The sequence below is a fragment of the Camelina sativa genome, chromosome 2 (genome assembly GCF_030686135.1).
Source record: "Camelina sativa cultivar CO46 ecotype springtype chromosome 2, ASM3068613v1".
Taxonomy (NCBI): domain Eukaryota; kingdom Viridiplantae; phylum Streptophyta; class Magnoliopsida; order Brassicales; family Brassicaceae; genus Camelina; species Camelina sativa.
Genome location: NC_141881.1, coordinates 18,405,408 through 18,429,407, shown reverse-complemented (window position 1 = coordinate 18,429,407; position 24,000 = coordinate 18,405,408). Strand labels below are relative to the sequence as shown.

Below are 24,000 nucleotides of genomic sequence, written 5' to 3'. Positions count from 1 at the left end.
TGTTTTAGCTTAGATGTTTGTTTTAACTCTAGTTTATGTTTGTTTTAACCCTAGTTTATGTTTGTTTTAAGTATGTTTGTCTTATGTTTGTTTTAAGTATGTTTGTCTTTTGTTTTAACTCTAGTTTATGTTTTTAATGAATTGGCTTATGTTTATGTTTCACATGTGTTTTTAATGAATCGGCTTATGTTTAATAAATCCATGTGTTTTCGGTTTCACATGTGTTTCATATTTATCTATTGGGACTCTAAAATGTTATACTTATCTATGTGTTTTTGGTTTCAATTTGAAGAAGACATGAACTCTGAATACGACTACGGTATAAACAGCCCATTAGACTATTGTAGCGATTCAGAAGAGGAGGCTGAGACCTGTTACTATCCTCCGCAACCATCAACTGAGATTGGATTCACTAGTCTGTGGAGCTGTGAAGCTGAACCAATTCCTGATTATGAGACACAACTGATCCAGCTCAAGGACCAACTGATCCAGCTCAAGGACCAACAAAACCATTCAGATCAGAGGTTGGTGAACCTGGAGAGGGTTGTTACTGAGGCACGAGAGAAGAAACCATTGTGTCAAATGGCCCCTAAATTTGTAGTTGTTATTTGCTTCGGTATGATTGTTATGCTAGTGGTATTTCTCTTGTTTAAGTAAACTAGATTAGGCTTTGAATCGGCTAGTAGTGAAGATGTGGATCGACTAATGTATGTATGTTGTAGGCTTTGAATCGGCTAGCAGTGAAGCTTTGGTATTTGGATTGTAGTTATAAAGACTGAGTCACATGAATTTGTTTTCTTTGTTTGGATTTTAGTTTGAAAGACAGAGTCACATGAATTTGTTTTCTTTCTTTGGATTTTAGTTTTATAGACAGAGTCACAAGAGTTCACATGAGTTTGTCACAAGCTCTTCGAAAGTTCACATGAGTTTGCCCGAGAATGACCAAGTTTGTTCGAAAATTACCAAGTTTGTCCGAAAATGACTTAGTTTGTCCAAATATGAAGTATGACATGCCCATGTATTTGCCCTCTATATATATGAGAAAAGCACAAGAGTGTAAATCATCAAAATCAAACCAATTTTCTCTTCTCTCTTTTGTTCATCTTCTCTCTTTTGTTCATCTTATTCAAAATCAAACCAATTTCTTTCTCTCACCAAAAACATACAATTCTCTTCTCTCTTTGTTCATCTTATTAATACATAGCTTTTATGGCATCTTCTTCCAACAATTTTCACTACCATTATGATCCCAATAATGATAGTTTAAACCAATTCTTTCAAGAGCAATTTAGTAACCAATTTGAAGCTGTTGAAGAGGAAATTCCGGTCGAAAGGAAACCACGTACATATATCGATAGAAAACGCGAAGAAGAGCATGAACGTTTGTGGAACGATTATTTTTCTGATAATACGACTTACAATGCTCACCAATTCCGCCGACGGTTTCAAATGAACAAGCCATTGTTCTTGCGTATTGTGAATCGTCTCAGTGAAGAAGTTCCATATTTTAAGCCGAAAAGGGATGCAACCTTCCGGAATGGTCTATCACCGCTACAACAATGTACTGCAGCAATTTGACTATTAGCATATGAGACTGGGTCAGACTTGGTTGACGAATATATACGTCTTGCTGAATGTACTGCTCGTAAATGTTTGGAACATTTTGTCGTCATAATAGTTGACTTGTTTGGCACTGAATACCTACGCCGACCAACACCAGAGGATCTTCAAAGGCTACTCTTTTATGGAGAACAGAGGGGTTTTCCCGGGATGGTTGGAAGCATCGACTGTATGCACTGGAAGTAGAAAAATTGCCCAACCGCTTGGAAAGGAATGTATTCAAGAGGCACCGGTAAGCCAACAATTGTTTTGGAGGCGGTAGCTTCACAAGATCTCTGGATATGGCACGCATTTTTTGGAGCTCCAGGTACTTGTAACGATTTAAATGTTCTTGATTAATCACCAGTATTTAATGACATTATTTACGGTCGAGCTCCCGAAGTTACGTACTATGTCAACGGAAATGAGTATAATTTGGCTTACTATCTGACGGATGGTATTTACCCCGAATGGGCAACATTTGTTAAATCCATCCCACAACCACAACACCTGAAACATCGATTGTTTGCAGAACGTCAAGAAGGTGCACGAAAAGATGTTGAGCGTGCATTTGGAGTCCTGCAATCTAGATTCGCCATGATTAAAAATTCATCTCTTTTATGGTCAAAGGGTAAAATTGCATATATTATGAGAGCATGTCTCATACTCCATAATATGATTGTCGAAGATGAACGAGATTCATACACACTCTATGACGAACAAGAATTCCAACAAGAAGATGGAACTGGAACTACTCCGGATCTTACGTTTTCAGTAAATATGCCTTCAAATCTTGAGGGTTTAGGTGATAACTATACAATAATTCATGATAAACAAACACATCACAAATTAAAAGAAGATTTGATTGAGAATATATGGAATAAATTTGGACATTAATTTATGTATTAATTAAATAAAATGTTTGTCTTGTTTAATTAATTAATTAATATGTTTGTTTGTTTTTTAAAAAAATTTTATTTACAATGTCTTTTTTTGTTTCATAAAAATTTGGTATTGTATTTTGAATTTTAGTAAAAGTTTTATAAGTTTGCAATTAAAATGTTATTTTATAAATTTTTATAGTTGTAATATGTTTAAGAATAATATATTATTAAATCTTAAGATCTTAAACATGTTCTTCCAATAACTAATTTTTTAACAAAAGTTCTTAACTACTAATCTTACATTATCTTCACAATATTTATATTCTAAAAACACTCTAAACTGATCTCCCTATAAAGATGCCCTAACCAAGTCAAATTTTAAAAAGACTAAATACTGTACATTAGAATTCAAATAACGCGAGAAATAAGCAAAGCGATTTTAAGCAATAAATAAAAGACGAGTCTTCGGTAGATTATTGACTCGGGTGATCAATTCAACTATTCAAGATGCACGGTCAATCTAACAGTGCTCACTTAAGGTCTTAGATCACTAATCTACACTAATCCATTTCTATGGTAATCATCAACAACTTTGTTTGCAATCAAATGATCAATGGGGATTATTCCAAGTCTTAGCTAACACTGACTAAGTTTTTTTCCAAAATTCATCGAACACTTTTCATGCCTGAAATTTCCTATTATCTAGACTAGTTAAATGAAAGAGTAATCTAGCACTAAGAAACCTAGAGAGTAAGGATGTATTGAAATTAAGTCATAAACATCTTGAATTAATCAACAACCCACCCTAATCTATGAAACCCAAAGGCTCAAAAGACACAAATATCCATGTTGTTTCTTTGGACGACCATAATAACAAAAGGAAATCAACAAGAAATCTCAAAGAAAATAAGATTAGATTGTATAAAAGTACTTAAGATTCATACAAAATCTGAAAAGAAAGAGCTTTTCAAAACAAGCATAATATCCTTTAAAAAATATGTCAACATTGTATTTATAGATAGATGGTGCAAACCAGGTCAACCCGAGACAAACCGGATCTAACCTGGTATTTTGCTTGAGAAAACGCATTGCGGTCAACCTTGCAATCGACCATATGGTAGATCATGTCCTTGGCTCCGATCGATCGATCACTAGGTCGCTTAAGGTCGCGTTGATATCATGTTGTCACTCTAATCAACCGGTTGATCGACCATGTGATTGATCACATTGTCCTGAACCTCCGGTGTCAATCGATTCCACCCTTTTCGTCTATTGTTAAGGGTCCTAGTCGACTAAGTGGTCGATCACACTCCTTGGCTTCGTCTTGGTCGTAGGTGCTTCGCCGTAGGTAATTCTGGATGTATATGTGTAAATAGGTAAATGTCTTGTAACAAGTTAGAACAGTTTGTGGTCATATAACGACCGAAAGGAAAAGATGCCCAATTATAGTGAGCTATTTCGAGGTAAAGTTTAAGAAAGTTGGGAATTTTTTATGAAAATGTGACCGAAAAATTAAAGTTGTTGGGAAATCGTTGAGGTGTCGAGATCAGTGGCGGAACCAAAAAATTGAATTTTAAAATACAAAAGCGCTACGCACATAAGTATACATCTGGTTATGTGTTTGGGTATTGTAATCATACTTACAGCGTCGAAAACATGTTCAATTAATCACCCTGTGCAAAGTTTGTCAAAAATGACAAACAACTGCAGCGACTACAACATCACTAAGCCTGGCCGTTCTATGAATCAAGTAAAACGCTTGCTTTAAGACAAAAAAAAAAAAAATAGGTCACACTTATGAAACGTTAGTATATGTGTTAGTGGTCTCTTGTTTGATGTGTTTGATAAATTTGGAGGAAACCTTAGTAGTAGAATAGTTTCTTTCATTTTATTCATTAGCCTCTAGGCTTATATTTATACAAGAGATATAACTTGTCTAACAAGTTATTTACATATTCAATAATGGTAAGTCTACTTATTTAGCAATAGGAGAATATTACACAAATATTAACTTTCCATTTAACTCAATCTCGTAATCTCAGAAATCTCCTAATAGTGTTCGCTACGTACACGTTCTTCTCTTGTTTTGGCAATTATATGCATTATTAATTTCTCTTCCGTACTGACTTATTTTTGCAAGGCAATAACAGAAACGATCCTTATACATATAGAAAAGTAAACGTGTAACAATCCTCAACAAAGAAAAAAAAAGAAGAAGAAGAAATTAGACAACCTTGACAAAGTAAAATTAGAGAAACCGTTGACGAACACCGTCGCCCGTCTCTAATCTCCACAAAACCACCGCCACCGTGTCTTAACTTCGTAAACACTGCCACTCCCGTCTCAAATCTCCATAACTGTCACCGTCGTCGGCATAGAATACATTAATTGTTGTCTTGTTGATTATGAGGCCACATAAATATAAGTGTCTTAGACCACCCAAAGCTAATGACCTGCCCTGAATGTTGTCCTCTTGGTTATAAAGAACCTGTTTCTGAGTGAGACTAATACAGCTAAAGCTTCAGCCATCGTCATTCGATTTGTGGGAGATTCTTCACAACACCTTAATCCCACATGAAACTATAGTCTTCAAAGGTTTGTTAAGAACACAAGAGTAAAAGTATATCTCACTTTTATTAGCTTAAGAAAATCTCTCAAAACTTAAGCTCTCCAATCTCTCTTTCTCACAAAACCTTATAAGTTGTGTCACATCTCAACACATCCTTATATACTACTTTGCTAATCCTAATCCTATTGGGAATCCTTGATATTTAGATAACTCCTAAATACTTTGATCCTTATCTCTTAACAAACATAACTAATATAGAATTAGGACTAACTTCACTCAAGCTTCACTTCAACCTTATTCCAACATTCTCCTCCTTAAGCTTGAACCTTATGTCTTGAACTCCCATGAGACTCCTCATTTCTTTGAACTTGTTTTTGTCTAATGCCTTAGTAAGAATATCAGCTCTTTGTTCCTTGCCTGGTACATGCTCCACCTCAATTTGCTCATTCTCAACCCTTTCTCTTATGAAGTGATAGCGCCTATGTATATGTTTACTCTTTCCATGAAAAACAGGGTTTTTTGTAAGAGCAATTGCTGATTGATTATCAATTCGAATGATAACCTTTTCTTCCGCAGCTCCTGTAATTTCAACCAATAAATCTTGTAACCAAACAGCTTGCTTTGCCGCCTCTGTTCCAGCCATGAACTCTGCCTCACATGAAGATAAAGTCACAACATCTTGTTTCTGTGAGCACCAAGTGATAGGACTATCCCCAAGATAGAAAATATGCCCGGAAGTGCTCCTACCATCATCTTCATCAATGTTATGGCTACTGTCACTGTAACCAATGAGCCGCGGCACCTTCTTTCTACCGTAAGACAGACCAAGAGTAGTGGTTCCCTTGAGATATCTTAAACACTGCTTCATTGCCACTCCATGTGACTCTCTTGGGCTTTGCATATACCTACTAAGTTTTCCTACACAATATGAAAGATCTGGTCTAGTATGCAACAAGTACCTCAAGCATCCGACCTTCTTCCTGTAATCTGTTGCATCTATCTCCTTTTCTTTCTCGGCCTTAGACAACTTTAGCTCCGGCTCCATGGGAATCAAAACCGAGTTGCAACGAGACATACCAGTCTCTTCCAAAATCTTACAAGCATATCTCGCTTGATTTAGAGTGATTCCATCCGAATGTTGATCAACTTGCATTCCAAGATAATAAGTTAAATCTCCCTAGATCACTCATTTCAAATTTAGAAGCCATCTCCTCCTTAAATTTGTTAACTACTACCAGACTTGTTCCTGTAACAAATAAGTCATCCACATAGACACCTATGATAAGCATATCAGTTCCAATATTCTTCCGATAGACAGAAGGTTCTTTTGAACACTTCACAAACTTCAACTCCATCAAGATATGGTTTAACTTATTATTCCAGGCTCTAGGTGCCTGCCTTAATCCATACAAGGCTTTGTTGAGTCTGTAAACCTTCCCCTCACTGCCTTTTACCTCAAAACCCTCTGGTTGATTAACAAAAACAGTCTCCTTAATCTCTCCATGAAGAAAAGCAGTCTTGACATCTAAATGATGTATCTCCCAACTATGTGCAGCCGCAAGATCAATAAGTAGCCTTATGGTTTCAATCCTAGCAACAGGAGCAAAAACCTCTTCAAAGTCCACACCATATTTCTGTACATATCCTTTAGCAACAAGTCGAGCCTTATACTTGTTAATGCTGCCATCAGAGTTCCTTTTCAGCTTGAATACCCACTTTAAGCCAATTGGTTTTGCTCCAAATGGTAGATCAACAAGCTCCCATGTTCCAAGCCTCTCAATCGAACCTATCTCCTCCTCACAAGCCCTTGTCCACTCCTTAGACACCATCGCTTCACCAAAATCACGAGGTTCATTATTAAGACTAAGTAACAGAAATTCTCCTTCTGTCTCTGCAAGTAACACATAGTCGTCTAGGTGTTTAGGCTTTGTTCTTGGTCGTGTTGATCGTCGGAGCTCAGGCTCAAAATCCTTCGCAGGTATGGCTTCGCTTTCTTGCAACTGCTCTGTTTCTCGTGACTGTTGGGACTGATGCTCTGTTTTCGCTTTAAACCCCTCATGCTCTGTTTTTCTCTCCTGTTCAGTTTCTCCCTCGCGTGTTGCTTCTTCCTTCTCGTTCTGTGATTTCTCGTCTGTGTCTTTATTTTGGGTTTGTTTTTCATCAAACTCACGGAGCCCGTGATTTCCAAATTCTCCCAGGCTGATCGTAAAACTCTCACTACTATCTTCCGTAGATAGAGTTTTGTCCCAATCCCAGCCTTTAGATTTGTCGAACACAACGTCTCTACTAACTACTATCCGCTTTGTCTGAGGATCCAACAATCGATATGCTTTGGAACCAGGTTCAGTTCCTAAGTGAACAAGCACTCTTGTTCGATCATCCAGCTTCTTAAGGTTTGTTTTTTCGACTTTTGCATAAGCAATACACCCGAAAATCTTAATGTGTTCAACTGTTGGCTTCCTTTCGCGGAAGAACTCGTAGGGAGTCATATCTTTCAAGGCTCGTGTTGCGACTCTGTTCAGTAGATAGGTTGAGTGTCTAAGAGCTTCTCCCCAAAGGTGATTTGGCATTCACATATGTTTTAATATGCTTCTAGTCATCTCCATCAAAGTCCGATTACGTCTCTCAACAACTCCGTTCTGTTGTGGGGTGTACGGTGCCGTTAATTGTCTCTTGATGCCTGCCCTTTCACAAAACGTGTTAAACTCAGTTGACAAGAACTCTCCTCCTCTGTCTGATCTGAAAGTCTGTATTCGTTCAACAACTTCTTTTTCAATCATAGCTTTGAATTTTTGAAATTTGTAGAACGCTTCTCCTTTCTCCTTTAACAACATGGTCCACATGTAACGAGAGTAATCATCAATGATTACAAACACATATCTATTTCCAGCAGGGGTTTTTGGTGTGATTGGGCCACAAAGATCTCCATGGATGAGCTCTAGTCTTTGTTTGGCTCGAAAAGTTGTGGCTTGAGGAAACACACGCCTTGTTTGTTTCCCTAACAAACATGAAGTACAAATCTCTTTTCCAGCTGATATCTTTGGAGCTCCTAAGACTAGTTCCTTCTCTAACATTGATGTCAACGTTGCATAGTTGATGTGCCCCAATCTAGCATGCCACTTGCTTGACTCACTCGACTCTGCAAAATATAATAGAATGTTGTTCTGTATTCCCATACGAACTTTGTACAATCGATTTTTAGACTTCTCTGTCTTTACCAGCAAATTTCCCTCTTCATCATTCATAGTCAAGTAATTTCCTCTTAGCCGTATGTCACAACCAGCTTCAGTTGCCTGACCAAGGCTTATAATATTGCTTTTGAGATCAGGAATGAAATAAACATCAGTCATAATACGTGATTTTCCATTCTGATCAATGAAAGCAATTGTCCCTTTCCCTTTGATGTCAATCCTAGAATCATCACCAAAGCGAACTTTTCCAGTCACTGAGCTGTCTAACTTATTAAAATACCTTCTATCACCAGTCATATGATTACTTGCCCCATTGTCAAGATACCATATGTTATCTCTTTCTGAATTCTTCTCAATCTCACATGATATCATATCCTTCTCATACTTGCTTGGTATACAATCTTTCTCATTCAAATAGACCACTTCGTGCATTAACAGCTCGTTTGCATCTTATGTATCCTTGTTGTTGTTTTCTTCTGTTTCCTGTAACTTAAGCAATCGATCTGGGCAATGCGATGCGAAGTGGCCAACCTGATCGCACCGAAAACATGCAATCTGAGACATGTTGATTCGTCCACCATTACGTCCTCTCCCTCGTCCTCTAAAAAACGATCTTCCACCTCGACCTCTTCCCCTGAAACTTCCGGCTTCATTGTTGTAATCTCGGTAATGTTGATTTGTTTGTGCCTCTGTGTACATCAACTTTCCTTGATCCTCTTGAATATCTTCTTCTTCACGAATCCGTTCCTCATATGCTTTCAATCTACCAATTATATCTTCAAAGCTGGTTTTATTCAGATCAAGGACTTGTTCTAGGGAAGCTACTATTTGTATAAATTTCTTTCGAGGTAGACTATTAAGAAACTTCTTGACAAGTTTAGGCTCTTCAATGTTTGCCCCTAGAGCAGCTGACTTTGAAGATATTGTGGCTAATTTTCCCGAGAACTCATCAATAGTCTCAGTATCTTTCATCTTTAGTCTCTCAAATTCTGCCATTAGTGTTTGAAGTCTCGCTTCTCGAACTCTCTCAGCTCCAACGTTTCTAGAACTAATTGCATCCCATACCTTTTTAGCTGTGTCTAGCTCTCCGACTTGCAGGGTTAAATTTTCAGGGATAGATTGGAACAATAGAGCCATCGCTATATCATTATGTTCCGAGTTAACTTGCTCTGTTTCAGGTTCTATGGCATCCCAAACTTTATGCACTCTAAGAGCGAGTCTCATCTTCATTGCCCAAACAGTGTAGTTGGTCGACGTGAGCATAGGACAAACAATAGGAGGAGTTCCTCCTCCTCCTCCTCCTTCTTTAGGTTTCTGTGTAGTTGCGACTATCTCAGACATGGTTTCGGTGGTGGTGCAGCTCTGATACCAAATATAGTCTTCAAAGGTTTGTTAAGAACACAAGAGTAAAAGTATATCTCACTTTTATTAGCTTAAGAAAATCTCTCAAAACTTAAGCTCTCCAATCTCTCTTTCTCACAAAACCTTATAAGTTGTGTCACATCTCAACACATCCTTATATACTACTTTGCTAATCCTAATCCTATTGGGAATCCTTGATATTTAGATAACTCCTAAATACTTTGATCCTTATCTCTTAACAAACATAACTAATATAGAATTAGGACTAACTTCACTCAAGCTTCACTTCAAGCTTATTCCAACAGAAACACCATCTTCAAACACTCAGCAATGTTGATGTTCTTGTTGTTAACTTCACCGTGGAGAATCGATGTGTCAGCGATATCAAGTACATGTTCTGGCAGCCCCGACTCGGCATAGCTACGGAGAGTTAAACCTCCGACAAAGAGTTGATCAGTTGGACGCTTCCCAGTGAATATCTCCAACACAAGAACTCCGAAACTGTACAAATCTCCCTGTCTCGATGGTTTTCCTCCCATTCCATATTCTGTACGATGATCAAAAGTAATAATAAATTAAAAATGTAGATATAATAATTTCATATATATATTTACAGGTACTTTTTACCTGGTGCTGCATAGCCGATGGTTCCTCTGACACCCGTGGAGCTCAACTGGTTGATGAAGGATTCCTGGTCGAGGATTCGAGCAAGACCAAAGTCGCTGACATGGGCTGTTAGATCATTGTCCAGAAGAACATTGCTTGGCTTTAGATCACAATGAGCTACGGGGTCGTGACACTGGGAATGGATATAATCCAAAACTGAAGCCACATCTATGGCTACGTTAAGTCTTTCACTTAGCTTCAATGGTCTTGGATCATGACTTTCAGAGCTTCCAACTTCAACCTCTGGGTTCAGCCACGTGTCTAGGTTTCCATTAGGCATAAAGTCGTACACAAGAGCTTTGAATTCATTTCCATTGAAATCAATGCTTGCACAAGCTGTCACTAGTTTCACAAGGTTTCGATGCCTTATACTTTTCAAGGCTTCACATTCCGCCATAAAGCTCTTGGCTGCCCCATGCTTTTGGAGATTCAGAACTTTAACTGCAACAGCTTTGGACTCGGGACCAAGCAACCCTTTAAAAACAGAGCTAAAGTTTCCTGAACCAATCAAATTGCTTGATGAGAACTCGCAAGTCGCTCTTCGAAGCTCCTCATAACTTATCCTTTCATAGAACGGAGACACTGACAGCAAGTTGTCGGCGTTGTTTGCACCGTCTTTCTTCTTACGTTTCATAACCATGTATAGTAGACTCAGAGCAAACAGTGACAACAAAAGAGAAGCTACACCAACACTGACACCGATGAAAATTTTCTTTCTGTTTGACGGATGTCTTCTTGCCCTTGAAACGTAGTTTAGAGGGCATGGCCTTAACTTTAGTTCAGGGATGCCTCCACAAAGCTTTCCATTACCAGATACTGAAAATTTTTCAGGAGTTTGAAACAATCCTTTTGTTGGAACTATTCCTTCAAAGTTGTTAACAGAGAGATCTAAATACTCTAACGAGGGAAAATTCGCTAGGTACTCAGGTATACTGCCGGACAAATCGTTGTTCGATAAATTAAAGAGTTTGAGAGCTCTCAAGTTTCTGATATCTGGAATGGCTCCATCGAATCTGTTTCCTTGCAGGGAAATTCTTTCCATCGAGAGACAACTCCCTAAGGTCTCTGGGATGTTTCCATGAAATCTATTGTTTCCAGCCGATAGCAAAACAAGGAATTTTAATCTTCCAACATCTTTTGGAAACGGTCCAGTCAACAAGTTTTTTGATATATACAACAAAATAAGAGACTCTATTAGCATGATTTCTTGAGGTATAGTCCCGCTTAATCTATTTGATCCGACGTGAAGGTGTAAAAGAAACTGACATTTTCCAAGACTTGGAGGAATGCTCCCTTGGAAACTATTGTCAAACAAATTCAGGTTTTCTAACCGAGTGATGTTTCCGAGATTTGCTGGTATCTCTCCTGACAGTCTATTTGAATTCAATAAAATTTCATGCAACCCCAAAAGCTTTCCAAGAGAGGTAGGTATTTTTTTTTTTTTTTTTTTTTTTTTTTTTTTTAAAGGGGATATCGGTATATTGAAAATTGTAAGAGAGTACAATAGTAGGCTCAATGACAGCTCAAGCACGATCTAAACAGTTGACCAGAAACAAAGGAGGGTTAAAAAGACTGGAAATTTGCGATCCAGAGGTAGAGAAAGTGTTCTTCAGAGGGAGTGTTTGATCTTGCAGATTTGTCGAGGGCAATCAATTTTCTCCTAAGAAGTAGCTGGATTTCTTTTTTCATCCTATCCGTGGAGCGAAAGTCAGTAGAATGAATTCTTGCGTTCCTCTCTGACCAGATGAAATAAACTAGGGCATGGAACAGAAGCTTGCAAATCACATTGAGTCTCCCATTTGTTGTAGGTCTCTTTATCCAGGAGAGGAATCCATTGTAAGAGCTTGGCAGTTGAGGGAGAAGATGCGCAAAGAAATCAAACCATAAGACCTTGGAGTAAGAGCATTGGAAGTATAGGTGATCCCTTGACTCTGTCCCAGCAAGACAGAGGAGACAAGAATCAGGAACTTGCAGATTCCAGCTTCTCATTCTGTCTCTTGTTGTAAGTCTGTTTAGAGTTGTTAACCAGACCATGAAAGCCATTTTTGGTATGCGCTCCTTGAACCAAACCTGAGTGTGCCACTGAACTTGAGAACCAACAGGGTGGAGATGATTCCATGTTCTCCTTGATGAAAAATTACCATGAGTTTGATCCGATGTTAGTTTCCAAGCAAAAACATCATCTCCAAGAGTTGAGTTAGGAGTTGTTTTGTCCTGTAAACAGGATCTGAGCAATTGTAGTTGAGCATTCCTTCCACGAGAAATGGTCCATTCACCATTCCTTGAAGCTCCAGCAACTGTTGAAAGAATTCCAATACCAGAAACGCGAGGACCATTCTCTCCAATAATTTCGATCAACGGTCCTAACCCTGTCCAGTTATCATGCCAGAAGAGAGTATTGTTACCCGATTCAATGTGCGAGTGAATAAAGGGTCTTGCAAGAGCCCTTAGCTTCACCAATCTCCTCCATATCCAGCTTCCAACTGTTCTAAAGTCAGCAGTCCAGAAGCATCTACCTCTTATAAGATGCTTCTTAACCCAAGAAACCCACAGCGAACCAGCTTGAGAAAAGAGTAGCCAGATGAGCTTCAACCCGAAGACTTTATTCCAGTCTGCCAATCTCTTCAGACCAAGACCCCCCGTCGATTTAGGGGAACAGACAACCTCCCAGGAAACCTTAGCTCCTCTAGCACTGTCCGCTACACCCTTCCATAAGAAGGCAGAGCAAAGTCTCTCCAACTGCTCCAGGCACTTTGATGGAAGTAAGAACACTGAAGACCAAAAATTAATAGTGCTATTGATCACCGATTGCAGAAGTTGAAGCCGACCAGCAAAGGATAGATGTCGATGAGTCCAGCCAGATATTCTCAATTTTACTCTTTCAATTAAAGGCTGATAATCCGAGTCAGAGAGCTTTTTTGTAATGAGAGGAACCCCAAGATATCGAACAGGCAGAGAGCCATGCGTTAGGTTTAGTCTTGAGGCTAGAGACCGGATGACATTCCTGTTATCACCATCAAGAAAAAGACAAGATTTAGCCAGATTGATACCCAGTCCCGATGCTAGCTTGAACTGCTCCAAAATTCCCAAGATTCCAACCAATGATGATTCAGACCCATCAAAGAAGACTAAGAGATCATCAGCAAAGCTCAAATGAGTGATCAGAGGATCTGTGCACTGGGGATGAGGATTAATCCTTCCCTGAGCTACAGCCATGTCCAATTGTTTCGATAAGATATCCATGACCAAGGTAAACAGAGGCGCAGATATGGAGTCCAGATCCAGATCACCAACTGAGTTGTTTCCAAAAGAATTCTCATTAAGCCCCAACATTTGAATATTGTGTAATGTTCCAAAACTAACGGGGATAGATCCAGTGAAAAAGTTTTGTCCCATCTCTAGACGTGTAAGGGTTGAGATATTGGACATTGTTTTGGGAAGATCTCCTGAAAAAGAATTCATCCCCAAATACAACTCCTCAAGCTTTGGAAGCATATTTCCAAATTCGGGCCTAAGACTACCCGACAAGTGATTGCCAACAATGGATAAAAACCTAAGTGAGGACAGGTTGTATATTTCTGGAGGGAAAACACCTGAGAGATTGTTTTTCGAAATTTGGAGATAAATCATATTGGTTAATCTACCTATGTAATCTGGAACTTCCCCCTCCATATGATTATATGCAATGGAAAGTTGACGGAGAGATGTTAGGTTTCCAAAAGATGTGGGAAACGTCCCTGAAAGGTTGTTTTTAGATAGAAGCAAGATTTTAAGGCTAGATAACGATCCTAGCTCGGAAGGTAAACCATGTATAAGACGGTTTGAGGTTAAATCAAGGGTCACCAATCTAGAGCAGTTAGACAGGCTTGGAATTACTCCTTCAAGAGTATTGTAGCTCATGTTCAACTTTTCAAGCCTGAACAACATTCCCAACTCTTTTGGGATGGTACCACTAAAAGAGTTATCTCCAAGATTAAGTACTCTGAGAAAAGAAAGATTACCGATAGAAGGCAAGATGATCCCACCAAGTTGCAACCCTCCAAGGTCTAAACCAGTAACTCTTTTGTGTTTGCGGCCACATGTAACATGAGACCACTCGCAGAGCTGAATAGAGTGGTTCCACGAGGCCAATACTACTCGTCTGTTTTTAGAAACTTGAGACTTCAACGCAAGTAATGCTTGCCTATCACCATCTACCCTGGACGCTTCATCAGCAAAACCCACATCCACATTTTTAAGTAAGATGAGAGTATAGAAAACAAGTAAAAGAAACAACCTCATGATTATACAAGGTTCTTTAGATTAGTAATGCCATCTCATTTTCAGAAGGAGGCTTTTTAAAGAGATGAGCATAGGAAAATTATTTGCCAAGCCTGATGGCCCCAGACCGCTTTCTTTTCAGCATTAAAGAATTTGAATTTTCTTATTTAATGTGACGTCCCAACAGTTCTTTTAACTTTTATTCATATCACTAAACACTAAACAGGTTTTCAAAGAGACGAAAAGCTATTTGAAGTCTCAAGTCAACGTTCAAAGTCATGTGTGATTAGGGAGGGAGTCTTCTTTTGTTAAATTAATCCTTAAATTAATGAGCAATTACAAAAGAGTTGTGATTGTGAATGGGCAGCGTCGGTGAAGGGCGGTCCAAAAAAAAATTTCTTCACATACAATATATAATTAATGACTCAGAAAATGTTAAAACAAATTACTGCTAATCTTTTAAATTTGTCGAAGAACACAATCCTACTTCAAAATAATATTTTGTTACCAGTAATACTGTAAAAAAGTTTTTTTGATAGTTATTTTATCCGCACCATATTTAATAATTGAAATATAGTAGAATAGAATGTAAAGTTGTCTTCAATAATCACATTCAGACATAATCTCGTATTGCTTGTTTCATAACTTTGTATGACATATTATTCCAAATAAATGACGTTTGAAGAGAGACTCAAAAGTATATCTTCATTCTTATCTTTATCAATTACATCACACTGTCTTTATATATCAAAGCCAATGATAACCTAATGATTATAATGATTAGGTTAATTTCTGACAAGTGTCATCATCAATTGCATACAATCGATGATGCAAGAGTAGATAATACATTTTTAATTACATTTGGAAAAAACACCCTTCAAATTTATTTACAGTGCATACAATTATCTTTAATATTAGTTATTAAAACTTCGAATTTAATTATAAATAATATTTAAAAGATAAAAAAAATCTCTCAACTTAATTAAAACATAAAATGTGATTCTCCTTTTTCTGCAAGAAAAAATAAGAATTTTCAAGTCAGTTTTAAAATATCACAACGTCAGTATTAAGGTGACACTAATAACATAACGTCAAGTATTAAAGTGACACTAATAATTAATTAAATTCAATTTTAACTTACGTTGGTTTAATAAATGACCGTCAATAAATTTCTTCTTTTTTCTATACTAATGTCAGTTTCTAAAGCGATAATTAAATGACTTTATATTATGATTTGTTTGTAGTATTTCACTTAAATTTATTTTTTATTTAAAATATTGTATAATAAAATTTATGATTTTTTCTACATATGATGTAATTCAAAAATTCTAAACACATACATATATTACTCAATCGATAAATTAAAATTATGTGTATACAATGTCTCACATTGGTTGAAAAAACTAAAAAATGATTTAGAGTAATATATGCTTTTAGTTTAGAGTAAAATTATGTGTATACAATGTCTCACATTGATTGATTATAGTAAATTAAAATCATACTAACCAAAATGATTCCAAATAAGAATAAATAAGAATCTTGATTATGCTTTCAAATTAAAAAGTTTCATTTGGTTTTTCCAGTTTTTTTTAAAGAATTTAAAATTAAGATGATATTAATAATGAAAAAGTGTGTTCTGGTGGTGAACCGTGGAGATGATATCTAAAACTAACTTTAGTTTCTAAAGCTTTTATTAATACACTAACATTTATCAAATTAAATTTGAAATCAGGTGTAAAAAGAACATTGTAAAGAGAGACAATAATAGCCCCGATTGGTAACAGCTGTTACTTATGGCTGTAAAGACTTTAACTTTAAATTTTTAGCTGTAGAGAATTTGGTTGTAGATGCTTTGAATGTAGAAACTTTAACTGTTAAATTTGATTGGTAACAAATACTTTTAAAATTGAAGCTGTTACTTTTATTATTAAAATGATGATAATGAAAATAAAAATAATTATTATTAAAATAGTTTTGACGCTTTAAAATTTTTGAGAAAACAAGGAAGGAAAAAAATAAGTGACTTACAAAGCTTTAAAAAAAATAAAGTAAAAAAAGTATGATTGACAAATAAATGGCTGTCAAGGCTTTAATATTTTTTTAAATCTTAAAAATCTTGTAGCAATCAGGGCCATATCAATTAATTGAATTAATCATATGCCCATTATCCAGTGTAACCATTTGGTAGGGTGACAAAGGTACATAGTGAATAGCCCCCTCTTTACTAACCTCTAATTCTCATCTTGATCAAGTATATTGTATATGACAATCAACCATGGCCTTGGTTTCATATTCAAAATTTTACCTCTTATGTTTGCAAAGCTGTCATTCAATCCCATGAAATAATGTATTATCCGACTAGTTTCAGCTTCTTTCATCAATTCCTTCCCATGCTCACAATCACACTGTTTCATAGTGAGACTCATGGTATTAGCCAATTATTCCCAAAGAATCTTCTTTTTTTTCTTACGATCGTTCCCAAAGAATCTTCTTATTGGTGTAATATGTTGCGAGTTCAAGTGATTCACCACATTCAAAATTCATGCCTTCAACATACTATTACAAATCTTAAATGAGCTATCATCCTTGCCTGCCCTAGGTATTGATCCTAGACTCATCTGCGTAGCAATAGAGCATCTGTTATATATAATTCGAGCCATTAAGAGTGTGAGTCACAATGGACAAACATGGATCATCAGTTGAATGAAGAAAGGACGGATTATGCTTACAGTTCTATTGAAAACAATAAGAGAAGCGACAATTGACAAAACCCTAGTTTCTCTCCCAAAACTTGAGTATCGCGGCGCCGCTATCTCCAATTTCCTCTGACGCTGGTGGGGTTCCTACTCGCCGGCGTCGGGGCACCTCGACCCTAGATCCCGTCTCTTGTTCCCTTTGTTTCTGTAGTTCTCCTTGTAGTTCTTCTCTCCAATTCTTTTTTCCCCTTTTGAGTCTCCTTTTGCAATCTACTCAATCCCCTAATAATCACTCAGATCCAGGCAAAGGCTTACACAACAACAACTTCAGAAGGCGGAGGAGACTGTTAAACTCTCCTTGCTGCAACCACGACTCAGCCTCACTGCCGGCGGTAACCAAGTTCCTTTATCCTCTTATTTCTAGATCCGGAATGGCAATCACCTCTGTAGCACTATCTACCCCAATGTCACCCGAGCCTTGGCAGGCAGAGACGGAGACGACATATGGCGAAGAAATCTCCAGAGACATGATTTTTCTCCGTTACAGGACCACCGCCTTAATCACAAGTCAACCCATGAGCTTGGTAGATCTGTATCGGCTTTTACCGGAGACGAGGAAGCCTCTCCCACTCTCCTTGGTCAGTCGCTGCGCACATGAATGTATTCACTCATCCACAACATCTTTTTGGTGGATGAACTATGTCGACTTCTCAGCCTTACAAACGATCTTGCCCAACCTCCAAAAGCCCAGGTTCCCTCTGTCTAACCTCCTGTTATACTTTCGACTGATCTTAGTTTACTTGGCTATTCTCGGTGTCCGAAGACTGCATCAGAGAACCCATGTAGCTAGGTTGTCTTGGTTGTACAAAGGTTATGTTGGAACCATGGTTATTGCTCCACTTGTGTTTTTATTGATTGGATCTCAGACCTACCAAGGTGTCTTTCAACCCCAGAAACCTCTCCCGGTTCTGAAGCTCAGGTCTGTTATTCTCTTGTCAGTGTTTTGCCAACTACAAACCTTGTGTGGAATTCTTGATCACCATTATCATGGCAGAGAGGATCCACCGGTTTTGTCTTGGCTTCCCACTTATCCTCTGCACCTGTTCTTAGCTTCTTCGGTGAATGTCTCTAAACCCAATACCCTGCAACCATCCTCTTGTCCGAAGCTCAGGTCTATGTATTACTCGTCAGTGTCTCACCTTTTACTAACCTTGTGTGGTATTCTTGATCACCATTTCCATGGCAGAGAGGGACCACCTGGTATGGTATGGCTTTGCACTTATTCTTGTCGAATCCTGATGCTAGCTGCAGTTCAAACCACCATCAGCTTATCAACCATCACCCGGGCCCTTAGCCCCCGAATCATTGCCACTATTTCGACCCTGATATTGTTCCTCACCCCGGTGAGTTCCTTGGCTCTGTTTCTCCTTCAAACGGCACAGTGTCTTTTGACCGTGACCTACCTGTCATCTCTCGATTTCATCGATGATGTCCAATCTTGCAACCATGATCCCACATGTCTCCAATTGCTTAATTGCATTTGTTTCATAGTTCTCATGGACCCTTGCCTGATGTTCTATATTTCTTTAGTTATGTTTATGACTTTGGGGAAAGTCTATGCTTGTAATGTCTTAAACTTGGGGATTCTTTATCCCTCTCCTTGTAATAGCTCTATTTGATTGAATGGAATCATTTGTTTGTTCAAAAAAAAAAAAAAAAAAAAAGCTTACAGTTAAAATAATATTGCCAAACACAATTTTTTTTGGTTTTTAAAACTTTCTCTAGAGGTGTGATTTTGTAACTTATTTTTTACAACTTAAAAAGCTATAAAAGTATCCTAGAATCATCTTCATAAGCTTTAGGATTTCGTTAATGGTAAGTCCTTAATGCACAAGACACCATCACACCAGGGATCAAGTCCTGTTCTCTACGAATGTAGAGATTTGACTAATGGGCCAGCATGTTGTGACCCGATGGTTGACAAAAAAAAAAGTTTTTTTCTAAAGTATTGTGATAATAGTATATTTGAAATGAGATTTACAAATTGTTAATTGAATAACAAGAAATTTTCAATATTTTTGAATGATTTTACATAAATGTTAAGTTCAATAACAAAAGATTTTGGAAGATTTTTTAAGATTATTAGTTGAATAATATGTGATTTTAAAATAACTCTTAAATCTTCTAAAATATCAAGATCAATACATCCTTTATATACCGTTTGTGCGCATATTTACACTCCAATGGAGATTCGTAAATTAAAAACTTTCAACTTTAAGAGGTGTATTCAATCTAATATTCCAAGTGATTTGAGTTTTCATGAGATTTTAAATATTTTGATGATTTTAGAAAAGTTGATATTACAAAATTCTATCAAATCCTACATAAAACCATGATATTTAAATTTTGTATTTTTAACTAAATAAATCTTTTCAAATCATCCATAATCTTTAAAAATCATTAAAATTTAAATTTATAAACTGTTTTGAATAATAGTGGATTTTTAATATAAATTTTTTAATTATTTGTTCAATGATAATAGATTTCAGTAAACTTTTAAAAATGGGACGGTTTTAAGTCCCGTTCAATTAATAAAACTGGATCGCCGGTTTCTCTCTGGTTTATCCGGGTTTTCCTGGTTCGTTAACACCATATTGGGTTTAGAAGACTTTAGACCATGACCGGATTGCTGAGCTTGTCTGAAAATCTCTACTTCAAAGCTTTTTTGCTTTATAGTTTTCGCAGCCACGATCTCTACTTCATCATTTCCTACGAAAGCTTTCGCATTCGAAACTATTCCCTTTACCCAAATTGAGATACACAAGTTGGAAATTGGAAGCAATCCACTCGCCAAAAGAAAAATAATGCATGGGTTCGATTTCAAAGAGATGCAGGAGAAGATCACCGAGAGCCTTCGTCCATGGCAACGCTCTTTTCAATTCTGGGTTCGAGCTACCAATATCTACACTGGCTACAAGGTCTCTCTCTTTCTACTGTGTTTCTTTAATCCTTTTTTATTCATTAGTCTACAGTTTTTTCTATAAAGTTTGAATTTTTGGGCTTCTCTGTTTTGCTTGTATTTTAGGTGTTTCAGCTTCGAGTGAGTTTAGTGAAAGATGCAAAGAAGCAAGAGGAAATGTGGGAAAGACAACATGAGCAAGCTGCTGACAAAATTTACTTCATGTGCTCTGATCTTGGAGGTTTCTTCCTTAAGGTACGTTGTTGCATTTAATTGTTGTTGTTGTTGTCCTCTCCTCAATCTCATTTATAATGTTGACTTTTTGTTTTGATGCTTTTGTAGATTGCTCAACTTCTAGCAAAACCTGACATGGCACCAGCTGCGTGGGTGAAAAAGCTTGTTACTTTGTGTGATCAAGCTCCTGCCACACCGTTTGATGCGGTTCGACTTGTTCTGGAGAAGGAGTTAGGTAAAAGCATTGGTGAAATCTTTGAAACGTTTGATGAAAAGCCTCTTGGTTCTGCTTCTATTGCTCAGGTATTACAGCTTTTGGTGGGTACAGTACAATTAAAATGAACATTGTTGAGTGAGAGTATTTGGGAGTTTGTCAATATTGATGGACCAATTATGAAAACTGTAAAAGAGTAAACACCAACAAGGGAAGTTGAAGATAATTATTATCATAGCTGAGAACCTTTGGGATATTACCATTGACTCTTGAAAAGGTCTGAATTGGAGTGTTAGTTTATGTCTCAACACCTCGCTATGGATTCTTGATTTATGCTAGAAGCTTGTCCTATCTTGCCATAGATCTATTAATTCTTTGATACATATACATTTATTTTCTTTGTTAGGTTCACAGAGCAAGAGTCAAAGGTAACAAGATGAATGTTGTTGTAAAGGTGAGCATTATCAGAGGACTACTAAAAGCTTCCCATCTTTTAATAAGATTCTAACTTGATTCCTTGTGTAGGTTCAACATCCTGGCATCGAAAGGTTGATGATGACAGACATTAGAAACTTGCAACTATTTGCCTTATACATGCAGAAAACAGATATCAAATTTGATTTGCATTCCATAACAAAGGAAATGGAGAAACAGGTATCTATTGATCCAGTTCTTTATTAAATATAGCTTGTACGACTTCTTTTTCTCCAAGTCATTGAAAACTATGTGTTTTCTTTTTTCTAGATTGGTTATGAATTTGACTTCAAAAGGGAGGCCAATGCAATGGAAAGAATTCGATGTTTTCTTTATGCGAATAACAAAAAGTCTCCTGTTTTGGTACCAAGAGTTCTGCGAGATATGGTGACTAAGTAAGTTCGCATATTTTATACCTGATTGGTTATCTTGATAATGTTTAAGGCCCCTTCTCTAAATGGATTCTTGTCTACTCGCATCTCAATCTAAGATTTTCTTTTTCATTTTTCCTTCGGATGATTAGCAAGTACTTACCATATGAACAATCATAATTCGTTCAGGAAGGTTCTGGTAATGGAATACATTAATGGAATTCCGATCCTGAGCATTGGTGATGAGATGGCTAAAAGAGGGATAAATCCTCATGGTAAGATTGCAGAGGCAGCAAAGCAGTAAGCTCCTACATCATCTCAGAGAGTATGGTGCCTATGTTCTATGGCCCAAAGTCTTAGTAGCTATTATGTTCTAGAAGTTCACGTTTCCCTAGTCCTTCTTTCTTTTGTTGTTACTGATACCACACTGGAATTTATATCTCCTCTTGCCTCAGCAATATACTTAACAGTTTATCCCGTGCATATGGCCAAATGATACTGAAAAGTGGTTTCTTTCATGCGGATCCACATCCTGGAAATATCTTGATTTGTAAAGGTCAAGAGGCAAGTCATATTTTTGCTTGTAGTTATTATTTGGTAGTTTCTTAGTTTGCTTAGTGTTGTCTTTTGGCTGAACTTACCTGTCTATATAGTCTTGATTTATAATCTTGTTTCCCGTCATCAGGTTGCATTGCTGGACTATGGTCAAGTGAAGGAACTCCCTAACAAATTAAGACTTGGCTATGCGAATTTGGTCATTGCCATGGCTGATAACAATGCTTCACGAGTATCGCAGAGCTTTTGGTAACTCAAATCGCATTTAAACTTATCATGCACTACTGAAAGAAGTTTTTGACTTTGGTTGTTGGTTTCAGTTCAAACATAATCTTTTTTAGAAAGACATTTCAATAAGAACAAGTGCATTCAATGTGAAACCATTTGTTACCACAAAAGTTATTCTGTGAGTGAGGATGTCTTTTTGTTTAAGCTATGAACATTGTGGGTCCATGCATGCCTCAAAAAATGGGTTTTTTTTTTTCACATTTTAAATTGGCTACTTTGGTATGTGGGAACTGTTTTGAAGCTAGGATATGACAGCAAACGTTTTATGTCTAAGATTGGAATAGTTACTGTCAACGGTTTGGATTAGTGTAGCATTGAGTTCCTAAAATTATTGCGGTTGTGAATGTTCAGGGAAATGGGTTTACATACAGTGGCCAAGTGTGAGAATGAGCAGCAAGAACTTCTGCGGTTAGCACAGACACTTTTTGATACAAAGATGCCAGCTGGTGAGACAGTTTTGCAACCTTTCGCAGATGACTCTTCAATTAAAAAGATCGCTGTTGAGGTAAGTAAAGCACCATAGATGTTGACTAAGTAAAAAAAGTTGTGTATGTGTTATATTTCCACAGGTAACAATAAGTACCAAACTAACTTGAAAGTGTTCTTTGGTGGTAGGCATTTCCAGAGGAACTGTTCTCTGTACTCCGTACAGTAGTTTTGTTAAGAGGACTTAGTGTTGGAATGGGAGTTAATTACTCGTGTGCACAGCAGTGGAGATCAATGGCCGAAGAGGCTTTACTTGCATCTGGAAGACTGACAAGAGGTAATTGGTTATGTCGTTCTTGCCACTAAACTTCTTTTGCATATGAAAAAACATGTGCTGATGGGGTTGGTTACATATATAACACCTGAGTTTTACAGATAGCAAAGAAATATCTCGTAGACGGGCTTCTCTAAGAAGGCTACGCGCAGGAAGTTAGGAAAAGTATAGGAGTATTTCTCAGAAATTAGTCTCTCCCTTGAACAGGAACTGAGTTTTTGTTTTTTGTTTTGGGTGAGAATTTGAATGATAGGAGAACTGTTTAAGACTTGAATGTAATTGGCTGAAATGCAATTATGATGAAGCTTTATAAAATCCACATAAGTTGAATGGATTATATCTTTTGGCAATCCATTTTAACCAATCCGGTATAGAGTAGAGAAGTATAGCTAAGGCTAAATATGTAATTAGTGTTGTATAAAACCCTTATGCACATGAGTAGGGAAAAAGGCCATTTCCGACCTGTACAATGTCAAAAGTGTCAATTTATACCTGTACAAACTCTCGGGTCCATCGAAATTTAAATCAACACTTTAACCATATGATCTAGTAGCTTTCTTCGGAATATTGAGGAATTTTAATATTAATAACCATATCAACCCACGAGAATCTCCCTCCTTTTCCTCTTCTTCTCTTCCTTGGCATCGTTAATTGCATTGATAATTTTTGCTTCCTCATTCCTTAATTTTTACTGAAAAACAGAAACCCTAGTGATGATGATTGTGATCAAAGAGGAACAACGAATTTCCAAAATTTAAAATTTTAAAAGAAACAAAAAGTTAAAAAATCAAATCTTGGGAAACCACGATGAATATAAACAATTAGTGATTGGACCAACGGAAGCGGATCTAGATGGAGAAGGAACCACGGCAGAGCAGCCATTAACGATGCCAAGGAAGAGGAGGGAGATTCTCGCAG

The 24,000-nt window shown here is 37.2% G+C and overlaps 5 protein-coding genes across 8 annotated transcripts; 2 read left to right on the top strand and 3 right to left on the bottom strand.

Annotated features, from left to right (window-relative positions):
• Nucleotides 1–1,209: 1,209 nt before the first annotated feature.
• LOC147948823 (uncharacterized) lies at nucleotides 1,210–1,806 on the top strand. Its single transcript, XM_087468721.1, has 2 exons — nucleotides 1,210–1,561; nucleotides 1,679–1,806. Exons 1-2 carry the CDS (start codon nucleotides 1,210–1,212, stop codon nucleotides 1,804–1,806), a joined length of 480 nt encoding a protein of 159 aa, XP_087324847.1.
• Nucleotides 1,807–8,693: 6,887 nt separating this feature from the next.
• LOC147948822 (uncharacterized) lies at nucleotides 8,694–9,584 on the bottom strand. Its single transcript, XM_087468712.1, has one exon. The coding sequence runs from the start codon at nucleotides 9,582–9,584 to the stop codon at nucleotides 8,694–8,696; it is 891 nt and encodes a 296-aa protein (XP_087324838.1).
• Nucleotides 9,585–9,648: 64 nt separating this feature from the next.
• Nucleotides 9,649–11,698, bottom strand: LOC104725067 (putative LRR receptor-like serine/threonine-protein kinase At3g47570). Its single transcript, XM_087485590.1, has 2 exons — nucleotides 10,233–11,698; nucleotides 9,649–10,152 (listed from the first exon to the last, which is right to left on the bottom strand). The coding sequence occupies exons 1-2, from the start codon at nucleotides 11,470–11,472 to the stop codon at nucleotides 9,899–9,901; spliced, it is 1,494 nt and encodes a 497-aa protein (XP_087341716.1). The 5' UTR covers nucleotides 11,473–11,698; the 3' UTR covers nucleotides 9,649–9,898.
• LOC147948821 (uncharacterized) lies at nucleotides 11,699–14,591 on the bottom strand. Its single transcript, XM_087485586.1, has one exon. It carries the CDS (start codon nucleotides 14,550–14,552, stop codon nucleotides 11,835–11,837), a length of 2,718 nt encoding a protein of 905 aa, XP_087341712.1. The 5' UTR covers nucleotides 14,553–14,591; the 3' UTR covers nucleotides 11,699–11,834.
• Nucleotides 14,592–19,899: 5,308 nt separating this feature from the next.
• On the top strand, nucleotides 19,900–23,419 carry LOC104725059 (uncharacterized). Of its 4 annotated transcripts, none has more exons than XR_015580497.1 (12): nucleotides 19,900–20,205; nucleotides 20,313–20,441; nucleotides 20,529–20,723; nucleotides 21,041–21,088; nucleotides 21,160–21,288; nucleotides 21,379–21,503; nucleotides 21,669–21,754; nucleotides 21,935–22,043; nucleotides 22,165–22,283; nucleotides 22,674–22,827; nucleotides 22,938–23,085; nucleotides 23,184–23,419. XR_015580497.1 is itself a non-coding variant. In XM_010443658.3 (12 exons), exons 1-12 carry the CDS (start codon nucleotides 20,092–20,094, stop codon nucleotides 23,240–23,242), a joined length of 1,440 nt encoding a protein of 479 aa, XP_010441960.1. In that variant the 5' UTR covers nucleotides 19,905–20,091; the 3' UTR covers nucleotides 23,243–23,419. The 4 variants fall into 4 exon arrangements, 2 of the variants coding, with proteins under 2 accessions (XP_010441960.1, XP_087341706.1); XM_010443658.3 differs by having other exon boundaries at nucleotides 19,905–20,205; nucleotides 21,669–21,779; XR_015580496.1 differs by having other exon boundaries at nucleotides 19,907–20,205; nucleotides 21,669–21,804.
• The last annotated feature ends 581 nt before the right edge of the window (nucleotides 23,420–24,000 follow it).

Bases quoted from the DNA above. Each gene is read 5' to 3' on its own strand.
- LOC147948823 (XM_087468721.1), top strand. From the start codon at position 1,210: ATGGCATCTTCTTCCAACAATTTTCACTACCATTATGATCCCAATAAT. The intron at 1,562-1,678 runs GTACTGCAGCAA...TCGTCATAATAG, and splicing joins TCTATCACCGCTACAACAAT to TTGACTTGTTTGGCACTGAA.
- LOC147948822 (XM_087468712.1), bottom strand. From the start codon at position 9,584: ATGTCTGAGATAGTCGCAACTACACAGAAACCTAAAGAAGGAGGAGGA.
- LOC104725067 (XM_087485590.1), bottom strand. From the start codon at position 11,472: ATGCTAATAGAGTCTCTTATTTTGTTGTATATATCAAAAAACTTGTTG. The intron at 10,153-10,232 runs GTAAAAAGTACC...ATCATCGTACAG, and splicing joins CATCGGCTATGCAGCACCAG to AATATGGAATGGGAGGAAAA.
- LOC147948821 (XM_087485586.1), bottom strand. From the start codon at position 14,552: ATGAGGTTGTTTCTTTTACTTGTTTTCTATACTCTCATCTTACTTAAA.
- LOC104725059 (XM_010443658.3), top strand. From the start codon at position 20,092: ATGCATGGGTTCGATTTCAAAGAGATGCAGGAGAAGATCACCGAGAGC. The intron at 20,206-20,312 runs GTCTCTCTCTTT...CTTGTATTTTAG, and splicing joins ATATCTACACTGGCTACAAG to GTGTTTCAGCTTCGAGTGAG. The intron at 21,504-21,668 runs GTAAGTTCGCAT...TAATTCGTTCAG, and splicing joins CTGCGAGATATGGTGACTAA to GAAGGTTCTGGTAATGGAAT.